At 41.8% G+C, this 14,828-nt stretch overlaps 1 protein-coding gene across 1 annotated transcript in view; it reads right to left on the reverse strand.

The window, feature by feature from the left end:
* Window positions 1-328: 328 nt before the first annotated feature.
* Window positions 329-14,828, reverse strand: part of LOC308387183 (uncharacterized protein) — a 30,065-nt gene continuing 15,565 nt past the window's right edge. The window contains exons 2-3 of the mRNA XM_080867082.1: window positions 10,623-10,749; window positions 329-2,470 (exon numbers count right to left, since the gene is read on the reverse strand). Coding sequence (XP_080723208.1) covers window positions 873-2,470; window positions 10,623-10,749 — 1,725 coding nt within the window. The 3' untranslated portion in view covers window positions 329-872. The remainder of the gene's footprint in view (window positions 2,471-10,622; window positions 10,750-14,828) is intronic.

Below are 14,828 nucleotides of genomic sequence, written 5' to 3' on the forward strand. Positions count from 1 at the left end.
TTGGTATGTTGTGCCTTAACCCTTGTGTGGTGTTCGTATTTTTGTTACTCAGCCAGTGTTCATGGGTCTGGTGGACCCGCTAGAGTTTTGGCTTTCCAAATTAACACTATCAAACAATTTTATGTTAAATTACTCAACAGATGTTTACTTCATCCCAATTACAAGACATATGAACAGGAAACATGGTTAATTTTTTCCCTTTACCTTTGTTAGATCAAATTTATGAATTAATGTGCTTCTCGTTTTTCTTTTATATAAAATGTTATAAATAAATCAGTTATAATCAAGTGGAGTGAGTGGAAAGACACAACACATTTACACGTGAAAAAATAATTAATTGTTTAATTTTTCTTTTGAAAAAAACTGAACACGGGTCTCACAGACCCGAACACCATACAAGGGTTAAGAGGAGTAGTGTTGTGAAATGAATTTCACACTACAGACACACAGTCTGTAGTGTTGTGATTTATACAACCAAGTCCCAAACAAAAGTCTTGGTCTAACATTAGGCCCCTTATCGTTTTCATTTGTGTCAGGGTAGTTCAAGTGAAGATATACATGGTTTGGAATATGATATACATGTGCATGCGTGACAGTGTTTCAGGACTTATCTGAACAAAGACAAGGACTTTTTTAGCGTGAGTCATCTATTTAAGACTTCTACTATCATGGAAAATGTCATTTCTACATCTTACTTTTGAAACAGAGATTGGAGATGCATAGAGTGACAGCCATTTCCTTCATTGCTTGTTGAGACTAAAACCCATTCATGTCCAAAATCAGTTCATTAGCATTTCCATGTAATATGTCATCACTGTACATAAACTCAAGGACTGCATCTCATGTTACTTCACTTTGGCATTCGTTTCACTTCATACAGTGGTCATTACTTTCAGTGAACCAGTACGGAAGCGCAAGATCTTCTTTTTAAGTGCATGTGAGGCCTTTATCTTGACAAAAGCCTTAGGCTGCAGAGGTGCTCCAGATGGAGCAAGTGTTGATGGGAGGGAAAGTCTTGGGGGTAATTGCTGTGGCCAAACCAGACCACCACTTTCATCTGAATCACTGGACAATGAGCTGGAATCTGGAGAGTCAGCCTCACTCATGCTCGACTCAGACTCTACCTGACCTGCGTGAGAATAATCATCGGTGGCCTGACACAGTTGCGTTTGGTCCCTTTCCAACTGAAACTCCATGTGCTGATGATGGTGGAAATGGTGCGAGGTTGTGGGGTAAGCATATGATGCGTGTGTAGGACGGGGTTTACGTGTGCGCCTAAGACAGCAGTTTTGGTTGCTTTGCACAGGTATTGTCACAGGTGGCTGATCAGCTTCATCTTGGCTGAGCTCCAAAGTGGACAGCGAGCGCCTGTAGCTACCGCTACTTTGTTGCTGCTTTTTGCTTCTGGGTTGATTACCGCGGCTTCCCCTTCCAGCGTTCCCACTTCCACTACCATCCTTCTCGACTGTATTAAACTTGCGCTCTGGAAACCTTTGTAAGCTATTCTCTGACTGAGACCTGCACGCCTTCTTCCCTGGCTTTCTGCTGGCACCACCTCTGTCTTCATTTGATCGACATTTCTTTGGGCCTCCTCTGTACCTTGGGGGTTGGATATGAAAAGCCGTGGGTTGCTGCTCCTGATGATAGAGTCTTTCTGGAGAATATGCACATCGGTTGGATTTGGACACCCCAGGACCTTTGTGGTGGTTGGTGTGGTGATGTGCATAAGCTCGGTTGGAGGTCCGACAAGGCTGACCCGGAATATACTCGGCACTGACCAGATGATCTTCGGGAGAAGATGGTTGAGTAGACTTTGCTGCTGCTGCTGCTGCTGGAGGCGACTGGTACTTGGGGAGACGTTGGGATAAGTCAGGCTCAGTAGTGCTGGAGTCTGGTTGGACATCTTTACCATGTGGATAGTCAAGCAGCGTCATGGAGGCTTGCCTGGGTTTGGTATAAAGCCCCTTTTGCTGAAGATGATATGGGAGTGGGGGATCTTCAGTAGGCCCTATCCTAAGGTATTGCTCCTGATCTAGGTTAAGGCCAGCCTCTGAAGCAATTCCTTCTGACCACTGGGAGGGTGCAATGATCTCTTGAGCCAACTCCTGTTTTGGTAAATGTTGTTCATCCTTTTGGCATAAACTACTCTGCCTTACCACATTAACAACTCGGGCATCATGTGCCAGGCTCGTACGAGGCTTTGAGGGCCGTGTGGGTAGAGTTCGTCGTTGAATCACTCCAAATATGTAAGTCTCAACCTTTTGGGTTTGTTGATAATCATACAGACTGGGGTCAACTTCTTTCAATTTCCCTAAAGCACCGGTAACGATGGCATGTCTTGTCAGGGTGGACATGTATGTTTTTTTTGTCTCTTTCTCACCACTCCCCTCGGGGGCTGAGAGGGAACATGAGGTCACGGGGTAGCAATTCATTTCAGAAGATCCATTTTCCTTGGCTACACGGGCTTTCCCTAACAAAAATAAAAAGCAGAGGTAATACATATGATCATTCTGATGTCAGTTCTCACTTTAATGAACATTTACCTGTAATTATGAATCTTGACCATTGCAGATAAAAATGAAAAACTATGGACCAGTGTGACACTTATAATTGATACACAAACAATACAGTAGTTTTCACCCAATAATCTATTAACCTTATTAGAGGAATAATATGCCTAGACTCTTCCATGTGCTTAAACGGCAAGGATTTAAAATAAAACGTCAGTGTGATAACCATTAAACATGTCTACACCAATGTTTTGTCTTTATTTTACAGCCATAAGCTAAATTTTCAGGTGTCAAGAAAGGCTAGGGTTAGACCTAGGATATGACACCTTTTATGTGCAGTAACTTGAAAAAGGCACCTTTCCACAAGAGTGGAATTATTAGAAAACCGATAAAACATCGGCTACTGTCTGTCGCTCTATGTTATAGATGTGAAACTGAACTGCTTATGAAAATATGATACAATTACAGTTCTAAGAAAAGTTGGCATGTATGTCAAATGTAAATTAAAAACAGAATCTTATAAATCTATAGTTTATTCATAATAGAAAATAGAAAAGAGGTCATTTTGAAGTTGATGGCAGCAACACTCGACAAATGGGACAGGGCCGTGTTCTCCTTTTAACAACAGTCCACCAGTTTCTAGGAATAAATTTCTTCATCACTATGGGGTTAAACTTATCTGAAAGGGCTCACAAATGTGTATGACATGATCCACAAACACAAGCTAAGATTTACAAATGCAATGATTTGTGAGTCATTTTGAATACTTGCAAACTTGTGCTTCAGTCCGATGACAAATACAAAACAATCTGAATGTATGTAAATCGATTTTACAAATCCATAAATAAAAACCTGAACAACTAGAGCTGTTCAACTTCACAAGCCTGGTCATTTTTTTTTCAAAATGCTTCCTGTGGATAGCTCGTCCTTCCTCCATCATACACACCAACAAATATATTGATCAATTATAGATTAATGCAGAGGTTCCCAAAGTGTGGGGCGCGCCCCCTAGGCGGGGCACAGCGCCATTGCAGGCGGGGGCACAGTATGAAAAGAAAAAAACAAAACAAAGAAAGAATGTTTGGACACTGCTAGCGTAATGGACAGGTTTTTGACGGGGCTCCCACACAAACGCAAAGCAGGAGATGAAGCATCGCCAAATTTGTTTACAAACAACTTCCTTCCAAGCCAAAGACTAGAAAATATGGTGAAGCATATCTTCCCTTTGGCTTCACCTGCACAAGTGCCGAGGTACAGTGGGGCAAAAAAGTATTTAGTCAGCCACCGATTGTGCAAGTTCCCCCACCTAAAATGATGACAGAGGTCAGTAATTTGCACCAGAGGTACACTTCAACTGTGAGAGACAGAATGTGAAAAAAAAAATCCATGAATCCACATGGTAGGATTTGTAAAGAATTTATTGGTAAATCAGGGTGGAAAATAAGTATTTGGTCAATAACAAAAATACAACTCAATACTTTGTAACATAACCTTTGTTGGCAATAACAGAGGTCAAATGTTTACTATAGGTCTTTACCAGGTTTGCACACACAGTAGCTGGTATTTTGGCCCATTCCTCCATGCAGATCTTCTCGAGAGCAGTGATGTTTTGGGGCTGTCGCCGAGCAACACGGACTTTCAACTCCCGCCACAGATTTTCTATGGGGTTGAGGTCTGGAGACTGGCTAGGCCACTCCAGGACTTTCAAATGCTTCTTACGGAGCCACTCCTTTGTTGCCCGGGCGGTGTGTTTTGGATCATTGTCATGTTGGAAGACCCAGCCTCGTTTCATCTTCAAAGTTCTCACTGATGGAAGGAGGTTTTGGCTCAAAATCTCACGATACATGGCCCCATTCATTCTGTCCTTAACACGGATCAGTCGTCCTGTCCCCTTGGCAGAAAAACAGCCCCATAGCATGATGTTTCCACCCCCATGCTTCACAGTAGGTATGGTGTTCTTGGGATGCAACTCAGTATTCTTCTTCCTCCAAACACGACGAGTTGAGTTTATACCAAAAAGTTCTACTTTGGTTTCATCTGACCACATGACATTCTCCCAATCCTCTGCTGTATCATCCATGTGCTCTCTGGCAAACTTCAGACGGGCCTGGACATGCACTGGCTTCAGCAGCGGAACACGTCTGGCACTGCGGGATTTGATTCCCTGCCGTTGTAGTGTGTTACTGATGGTGACCTTTGTTACTTTGGTCCCAGCTCTCTGCAGGTCATTCACCAGGTCCCCCCGTGTGGTTCTGGGATCTTTGCTCACCGTTCTCATGATCATTTTGACCCCACGGGATGAGATCTTGCGTGGAGCCCCAGATCGAGGGAGATTATCAGTGGTCTTGTATGTCTTCCATTTTCTGATGATTGCTCCCACAGTTGATTTTTTCACACCAAGCTGCTTGCCTATTGTAGATTCACTCTTCCCAGTCTGGTGCAGATCTACAATACTTTTCCTGGTGTCCTTCGAAAGCTCTTTGGTCTTGGCCATGGCGGAGTTTGGAGTCTGACTGTTTGAGGCTGTGGACAGGTGTCTTTTATACAGATGATGAGTTCAAACAGGTGCCATTCATACAGGTAACGAGTGGGGGACAGAAAAGCTTCTTACAGAAGACGTTACAGGTCTGTGAGAGCCAGAGATTTTCCTTGTTTGAGGTGACCAAATACTTATTTTCCACCCTAATTTACGAATAAATTCTTTACAAATCCTACCATGTGAATTCATGGATTTTTTTTTTCACATTCTGTCTCTCACAGTTGAAGTGTACCTCTGGTGCAAATTACTGACCTCTGTCATCATTTTAAGTGGGGGAACTTGCACAATCGGTGGCTGACTAAATACTTTTTTGCCCCACTGTAGGTCTCTGCCACAGAATTAGTTTTTCCTGCGTCGGGAGCAGCGCTGGGCTCTCAAACTCACGGACAAACAGTACCCCACATTTTTAGTTCACAAACACTTTTTGTAATGACTAACTACACCTGACATTTTGGAGATGTTAGCTCTGTATACAGTAAAGTTACAGTGGGATACAAATAACATCAGGCTGATCCTGCCATAATTTGTTCCCCCGGTTCAAATCACAGACAAACAGGATCCCACAGCTGTTTATGTTTTTGAAACCATTTTGCACAGAGAGGCATTTTTGAAAAATGTATTAATAGAAATGTTGAATATTATTACACAGGAAAAAACAACTACACGTAAAATAATCACACCGTGACGCCTCTGCTTTTGTAAATGGAGGGACAGTAACTGCGTGTGTGTATGTAAGCCTGTAAAACCTGCAGATAGTCAGATTAACAATAACAGTATTTTGGCTCTATCTGCCATTGTAGAAATTCATCTCATGTAAACAATAAGATTGCTCTTGTAAAACAAAGGGGGGCTTAACCAAAAAAGTTTGGGAATCACTGGTAAATGTATGTAATTGTGCCCCTGCATAGGAGAACACAGCATGACTGCACATCCCTGTGGCTTATCTTTGTCAAGTAAATGAAGTGAATGCATACTAGCTTTCTGTAAGCACTATGAATATACAGTGGGTTGCAAAAGTATTCGGCCCCCTTGAACTTTCCCACATTTTGTCACATTACAGCCACAAACATGAATCAATGTTATTGGAATTCCAGGTGAAAGACCAACACAAAGTGGTGCACACGTGAGAAGTGGAACGAAAATCAGACATGATTCCAAACATTTGTTACAAATAAATAACTGCAAAGTGGGGTGTGCGTAATTATTCAGCCCCCTTTGGTCTGAGTGCAGTCAGTTGCACATAGACGTTGCCTGATGAGTGCTAATGACTAAACAGAGTGCACCTGTGTGTAATCTAATGTCAGTACAAATACAGCTGCTCTGTGACGGCCTCAGAGGTTGTCTAAGAGAATATTGGGAGCAACAACACCATGAAGTCCAAAGAACACACCAGACAGGTCAGGGATAAAGTTATTGAGACATTTAAAGCAGGCTTAGGCTACAAAAAGATTTCCCAAGCCTTGAACATCCACGGAGCACTGTTCAAGCCATCATTCAGAAATGGAAGGAGTATGGCACAACTGTAAACCTACCAAGACAAGGCCGTCCACCTAAACTCACAGGCCGAACAAGGAGCTGATCAGAAATGCAGCCAAGAGGCCCATGGTGACTCCGGACGAGCTGCAGAGATCTACAGCTCAGGTGGGGGAATCTGTCCACAGGACAACTATTAGTCGTGCACTGCACAAAGTTGTCCTTTATGGAAGAGTGGCAAGAAGAAAGCCATTGTTAACAGAAAACCAGAAGAAGTCCCGTTTGCAGTTTGCCACAAGCCATGTGGGGGACACAGCAAACATGTGGAGGAAGCTGCTCTGGTCAGATGAGACCAACATGCAAAACGCTATGTGTGGAGGAAAACTAACACTGCACATCACTCTGAACACACCATCCCCACTGTCAGATATGGTGGTGGCAGCATCATGCTCTGGGGGGGCTTCTCTTCAGCAGGGACAGGGAAGCTGGTCAGAGTTGATGGGAAGATGGATGGAGCCAAATACAGGGCAGTCTTGGAAGAAAACCTGTTGGAGTCTGCAAAAGACTTGAGACTGGGGCGGAGGTTCAGCTTCCAGCAGGACAACGACCCTAAACATAAAGCCAGGGCAACAATGCCATGGTTTAAAACAAAACATATCCATGTGTTAGACTGGCCCAGTCAAAGTCCAGATCTAAATCCAATCCAGAATCTGTGGCAAGATCTGAAAACTGCTGTTCACAAACGCTGTCCATCTAATCTGACTGAGCTGGAGCTGTTTTGCAAAGAAGAATGGGCAAAGATTTCAGTCTGTAGATGTGCAAAGCTGGTAGAGACAGACCCTAAAAGACTGGCAGCTGGAACTGCAGCAAAAGGTGGTTCTACAAAGTATCGACTCAGGGGGCTGAATAATTACACACACCCCACTTTGCAGTTATTTATTTGTAAAAAATGTTTGGAATCATGTATGATTTTCGTTCCACTTCTCACGTGTGCACCACTTTGTGTTGGTCTTAACATTGATTCATGTTTGTGGCTGTAATGTGACAAAATGTGGGAAAGTTCAAGGGGGCCGAATACCCTTGCAACCACTGTAGGTATGATCCAGCTAACTGTAGCTGAACTTTACTACTGTTTAGACTTAATCAGTTTTGCTTATTCCACTGCACTGTACTGAAACAACAAGCAAAAAAACCCAAACACAATGAATGTGGCATATGTAATTCTAAAATTTGTCAATTTTTGTTTACTACAAATCTTTCTCCTACACAGCAAAATCTCCAGTACTGATTTTCAAACACTGGAATATTTCTAACATTTTGAGTTATGTTCCAGTGTTAGAAAATCAACACTGCTCAGTGTTAGTCATTGTTAATCTTCAAAACTGACTAGGTTACTTTTAAAAATATAACACTATCAAAAGTGTTCATTTAACACTCAGAGGAGTGGACTCATATAGACACTCTCTAGTGTCACTTTAAGAATAACAAAAATCACACAGCAAAATCTCCAGTTTTAAAGACTAAAATGGAGTGAAATCACCTGTTTAAAGCTGAGGTGTGTCAAATGATCATTTACCATATCGTCCATTTCTTCTGACAGTGGCACCCAAGATGGCTGAAATAATTTGGGTTGTATTATGCATCAGTTCAAAGCACTAATTAGTGTTTACTGGCTAATACAGTGGAGTGGGAAGCAAAGGATGTTACAAGGTGGCAGCCAGGGAAACACTCTGAAGGTCAACATGAATATGAAAATGGGCTCTTCCTGTGTGTTTTACTAGTTTACTAGTAATTAAGACACATTTTAAGAGTTGTACTACATGTTTAAATTGGGAAATAAAGTCATTTTTATACATATGTGTATACATTTTCCTTATGAATTAAATTTTACTTTTTCAGAGTTTTACTCAGTCATATCTCCTCCACTGACGAAATCAGGTAGTTTTTTCTGAAAAATATTATTTCCTGACCCTGCCATTTGTCCAAAACGCCTGCAAACCTGTTGATGTCAATTTGTTTTGTGATACGGTGACCCCGTTCAGTCCTTCTGAACTGAGTCGTTAATGGGTCTCTCTCTCTCTCTGTGTGTGTGTGTGTGTGTGTGTGTGTGTGTGTGTGTGTGTGTGTGTGTGTGTGTTGTTTTTTGTTCATTTAGCAAGACTATATCTGTATAAAAGGCCCCAAGTTCAAAGGATAATTCTATTTGAGTTCTTATACAGGTGTTTGTAAGTTTATATACTGTTCATTTAATGTTTAACCTTCTGTTAGTTTGAGCCAGCCCACCGTCAGGTGACGTCATCCAGTTAGTAAGGTGGCCAGTTTAGTGTCGGACGAGAGGTGGATTTGTCGATGGGATGTGATGTGTGCGTGAATAATAACAAACCACACACGCACACCCGTGTTTAGAGCCACAGGAACTGAGTCGTGAGAATAAAGTGCCTCAAACCAAACCTCAAGCTGTTTCTTCTGTACTCTGGGACAATTTGGCCTTCAGTGGTGTTCTGGCCGACACACCAGGGTGACCATAGTGCTAAAGAAGGAATCAGTGCCATAATGCTGTGTATTTCTGATACCTCCACTACAATATCTGTTTTTGGCTTAGTTGAAGAGGATGGTGTGAGATTATAGCATATTCTTAGATTGCTATTGATATTACTGATTATGCTTTTGCACACTAGTAATTCTCTTCGCATCTATTTTCCAGTCATGGTTGTGAGTCTACTAGTCTCATACATATAACAAACGAAGACCTGTAAAATCATTCTGTCTTTGTTAAAAGTAAACTGTGGTACTTACACAGATTAGGCCTAATGACCAGCTGCCAATTATGTTGTGTTGGTCCCCGTGTTGCTGCCAAAACAGCAAACATCTGTGATGCACTGTGATTCTGACACCTTTCTATCAGAACCAGCATGAACTTTTTTCTGCAATGTGAGCTACTCTATGTTGTGTGTTGGATCAAAGCACACGGCCCAGCCATTGTTCCCCACATGCATCAATGAGCCTTGGCTGTCGCTGTCACTGGATCACCACTATTACTGTTACTGAGGTGTCAGTACTGGTAAACAGTCCCACAAGAGCTGCAGTTTTGGAGATGCTCATTGGAAAAAACTGACCTTTAAGTGTTTGAAGGGCGGAGCCCAAAGGAAGCGGGGTATTAATGTGATTGGTCACTTGATGGACCAGTGTACCTCAGTTTGTGGCAGCAACATTGAGCTCTGTTAGAAACTATATTTCTTTACATTTTGGAAAATGAAGTTAGCCAAATTAACTGTCAACACGTATTGTTTTCTGTGTAGCAGTGGAAACGCTGACAGCTGTTACTGGATTACTTTAATGGTAAACTAGAGGTTTTTCTTTGTTTGGGCACTGCTGTCCGAAAAGTCTAAATTCAGTTGATTGGTGCGTGCAGGATTCAGCTTCAAGAGCAGGGAGTTACTGCAGGAGTGTGCATCTGTTGCAGTGTTCACAAAGCAGACACTGTCGCATGCAACATGGCTTGTTTGCACGCGTAGCTGTTGAGCTCTACACTTGTTGAATTAGCACAATGTGCTGTTGATTTCTTTCCCGTGTGGAACTTTTGACATTAATAGAATTTCATGCTCCCATGACAGATCTAAATTACTCACAAATGCATGCTTTTGTGAGTAATCTACACACAAATACAAAGTAATTCAAACACATGGAAAAATGTAGCCATAATTCTATAATGCCCCAGTTTGAATTTGACCTGTGACCCTTTGCTGCATGTCTTTCCCGCCCTCTCTTTTCTGTCTATTCTTCACTCCTAAACTGTCAATAAATGAAAATAAATAAATGATTTTAAAACTTACACAAATGATTGTATTTTTCAATCTTAGTTTCCAGTTCTGGATCATATAATAGAGATTTGTGAGCCTTTCAATGTAATAATGTATACTTTATTGATCCCCTTTATTGGGGAAATTCACTCAGTGAAGCAGTGGGCAGCTATTGGGCGCCCGGTGAGCAGTGTGTAGGGACGGTACCTTACTCAGGGGTACCTCAGGGTAGCTGTTCAGTGGATTCGAACCATGGGGCCACCACTCTACCTACTGAGCTATCCCTGCCCTGAATTTTACCTGAAATGAGTTGGCTGGCATCCAGATCAGTGGAATCTGATGATTTGACTTCACAATCCACCTTCAGCTCTGCCACCTGCTCTTCTAAAGATGTGCTTAAACCCCAGGGAGTAAACTGCAGACTGCTCTGTAATACACACAGAAAGAAATTCAAATTGTCAAAAAAATCATCAAAGACTGAACATTCATTCCAAAGCTGTGTGCTTCTATTTGTGTTCACATTTTATGTCACATTTTCTTCCCATACAGAAGCTACTCATCGCCGTGGTGTATATTAAATGTAACAGTGGCTTTGGCATTCATGGCTTTGGGCTGCCACAGCAGCTCTACATGTTTACTTTGCTAGTTTTACGCTGAACACCCTTCTTGATGCAACCCCCAAGCAACGTTCCCTGTAATGTTTCACGTGTCTGAACACACAAACTCCCTGAGCGTCCCTTGGACCACTGTGAGCAACAGCAGACGTGTGCACTGTGGTCACGCCAGCATCCAAGTTACATGTTTATTAAAATAATCAAATTACAGCGTTTATGTTAGACTACTTTTAATTAACTGCTTTAGCCCACTTACAATGAAAATTTAAAATCTTGTTCATGACCTGTGCAGCATGTTAACACTATTGGAAGAAAAAATAACTTGAACTTCAATTTTGAAAACACAACTTTTTTTTTTTTTTTTTTTTTTTATAAAGCTCTGACTGTATTATGAGTCTGAGGTCTGGGAGAGAGTCTGTAACTCTGTCTGCAAAATACAGTAAATATATATTTATAATGACCAATGTTGGGCAATTAATTATATAGTTACTTCTTCAAAAAAGTAACTGAGTTATGCAAACAAAGTTTTTTGCAGCCGTTTACCTAAAAATGCAGCCAAGGCGTTTTTAAAATAAACATTTCAAACTATTTACAGAACAATCAGCTGTTCTGCATCAAATCTGATCCCACACAAATTATTTGTGCCACTCCAAAAAATAATTTCTGTCCACTATGAGATGAAGGAGAACAACAGCCTGATACCTGCAGGCCTGACAGCAGCAGATGTATCACTGCTGTAACACCTGTAACACTCAGCAGTCGCCTCATTGTTCTGACACACAACAAAACTATTGACTACACTACACACTGACTACACACTAACTACACAAGATTTGCGCTAAATGTCGCAAATCTCTCAAAACACGCCGTCACTCCTAAAACTTCCCCTTCCTGAACAACTAAATGCCATGTTGCCATATCATTTTTTGATTGGTCGACATGGTGCATTTTTCCACCAATAGGAAAGGCTGGGGGAGGGGGGCTGTTTTGCTCACAGGCTTTCGAGCGTTTTCCTTATAAAATGCCGTTTTTACCGTTTCTTCCCGCAGTAAATATAAACAACGACAGTATTCAGGAAGAAAACCAAACACTGCAGATATTTTTATCATAACTCTGGTTTTACGTGGCCGATCAACACGATTTAAAAACTGGTATAAAGTCCACACTTTGTCCGTCAGTTGTTCCGTCTGTCCTGCTCACATCTCCAATGGTTGGACACGTTGTCATTAACGTGGCTTCACTCCACATCAGCCGCTTTGCTAAAACACCGGTGTCGCACATAAGGACGCTGTCATAGCCTGTCAACCACGTTGATCAGCTGCGTATATACGAATGTGAATCGCATCATTGGCTGGACTGTGGGATAAGGTGGCATCGTTCTGATCCCATACGGGAGCAGCCAGTCACTGACTAACATGCAGAACAGAATTGTTAACGGATTTATTTTCATTTCAATTCAGGTTAGATTTTTTTTTTTTTTTTTTTTTTTTGTGCGCAACGCAGATTTTCTGTGTGCAGAGAGCGAGCCAGCAGTGCGCAGCTTAGAGGGAACATTGCCCCCAAGGGACCCTATAATCATTAATAATATAAGTAAATGTAATAATTTAATAATTTGTTGAAGTTGACATCATACATACTTTTAAATGAAGTCATAGGAATCTCTTGGAATCTCATACAACTACTCCCTAACTGCACAACTGTGTGAACAGATGCAAAAATACTTTCTAGTTGTTCCCGGGATGAGAGTAGGTAGAAACAGACAGAGCAGTGACCTAGACATTAACAGACAGCTACACCCACAAACACTTACTATCACAATTAAACTACGTCATGTACATTAACAGGTACCTTATAGCTTAAGAAGTGAACATGCAGTTCACTTGTTCAGCTATAAGAAACATGGTTTATTCACAGGGAGTAAACATTTAGCCAGTATGCCACTGTAGGCCGCAAACTGCAATTTTTGAATTCTAAAGTTTATAGTTAATTTAGCTTTCACTATAAATAGAGGCCCTAATAATAATAATGCTGGCAGTAAACAGAGTCTTTCCTATTTTTGCAGTGCATTTATACCACCTGAGGCTGTCACCTTTGTTATAAACCCCAACATTTCAGGAGGACGTCCTGGTCCTTTGGATGTAAATTTCTCCACTTTTGTGTGGATTATTGCAAACATCTTGCCTGTTGTTGTTATCGGCTCTGTAGTGTTTAGCAGATTTGAATGTGTCCCCCTACCTTAAGAAAACTGTCCTTCCCATATTGTTCTGGTGGTTTATTGAGGGAGGAACACAATCAGCCCTTGTATTCAGTTAATCATAAACAGAAATCTAGTTTCTGGTTTGGTAATTTCTTATTTTAGACAAGCATTGGTGCGTCCTCTGAATACAAAAAGTCATCTCAGTAGATTAAAATTTTCACCCAATCTTTAATCTCCCTTTTATTTCAAATAAAGCGGTTCTTTGTCAGCTCCTGTTCTTACCAGACATTTGTGGGATTATTGAGGTATTGCAAGTTTGTTTGAAGGATTTTCACAGCAAATAATCTGTTCTTAGGTTAGTTTTTAATGACTCCGTTTATTTTAATTCTTTTTTCATCTTTTGGTTTCAAAAGATGAACGTCTGGTGTCCTGGTGCAGCCACAACAACCTGGTGCTGAATGCCCAGAAGACAGTGGAGATTATTGTGGACTTCAGGAAGCACACAGCCCCACTCCCCCCCATCATCCTGACTGACACCCCCATCACCTCTGTGGACTCATTCCGCTTCCTGGGTACCACCATCACCCAGGACCTGAAGTGGGAGCCCACCATCACCTCCGTCATCAAGAAAGCCCAGCAGAGGATGTACTTCCTGAGGCAGCTGAAGAAATTCAACCTGCCAACACGGACGATGATGCAATTCTACACTGCAATCATCGAGTCCATCCTCACCTCCTCCATCACCGTGTGGTACGCTGGAGCCACTGTCAGGGACAAACAGAGACTGCAGCGTGTTGTGCGCTCTGCTGAGAAGGTGATTGGCTGCAGACTCCCATCTCTGCAGGACCTGTACACCTCCAGGACATTGCGGCGTGCAGCTCGGATCTCAGCTGACCCTTCTCACCCTGGACACAGTCTGTTTGACCTGCTCCCCTCAGGCAGGAGGCTCCGGTCCATTCGCACCAGAACCTCTCGCCATAAGAACAGTTTCTTCCCCTCTGCTGTTGGACACATGAACAATAACCATATGAATGTTCCCGCCACTAACACATGACCCTACGCTGTGTCAACTGCATCATTCCATGTTTGGCACTGATCACCACCTGCACTCATGTATATATCTTTCTACGCAGCACTTTTAATTCTTATTCTTACTTTTATTTTTCCATGTCTATTTAAGCGCAATTTATGACACTATGTTTGCACTGAAGCACCGCAGCAATTTCCTAATGTTGTAAACCTGCTCAACATTTGGCAATAAAACCCATTCTGATTCTGATTCTGATTCTGATTCTGATTTGACACAGGTGACCACAGGATTCTCAATTGTTGCCTTGGTAACTTGCACTTGAGCATCTATTTCCACTGTTTTGCTGATGATTCCCAAATCTACCTGCCCCTGAAAGAAAATAATGACACTTCACTAAAACTATTGTGAAAATGTCTCAGTCACATTGAAGACTGGATGACCTTAAATTCTGTTAAACATTAACAGGAACAGGACTGAAGACATGACACTTCTCTTTCACGCCTTCAAATGCTCTAAAATGCCACTGCTCACCCTTTACTGGTCTCTCTGAATGGTTTTGGACTGATTTTAAGATTTTATTATATGTTTTTAAATCCCTTAATTTGTTTACTTCAGCAGATCTTGCTGATCTCTTAACTCCTTATATTCCTTAAAAGTCACAAAGA

This window comes from Rhamphochromis sp. 'chilingali', assembly GCF_963969265.1.
Source record: "Rhamphochromis sp. 'chilingali' genome assembly, chromosome: 19".
In the NCBI taxonomy this organism is placed as follows: domain Eukaryota; kingdom Metazoa; phylum Chordata; class Actinopteri; order Cichliformes; family Cichlidae; genus Rhamphochromis; species Rhamphochromis sp. 'chilingali'.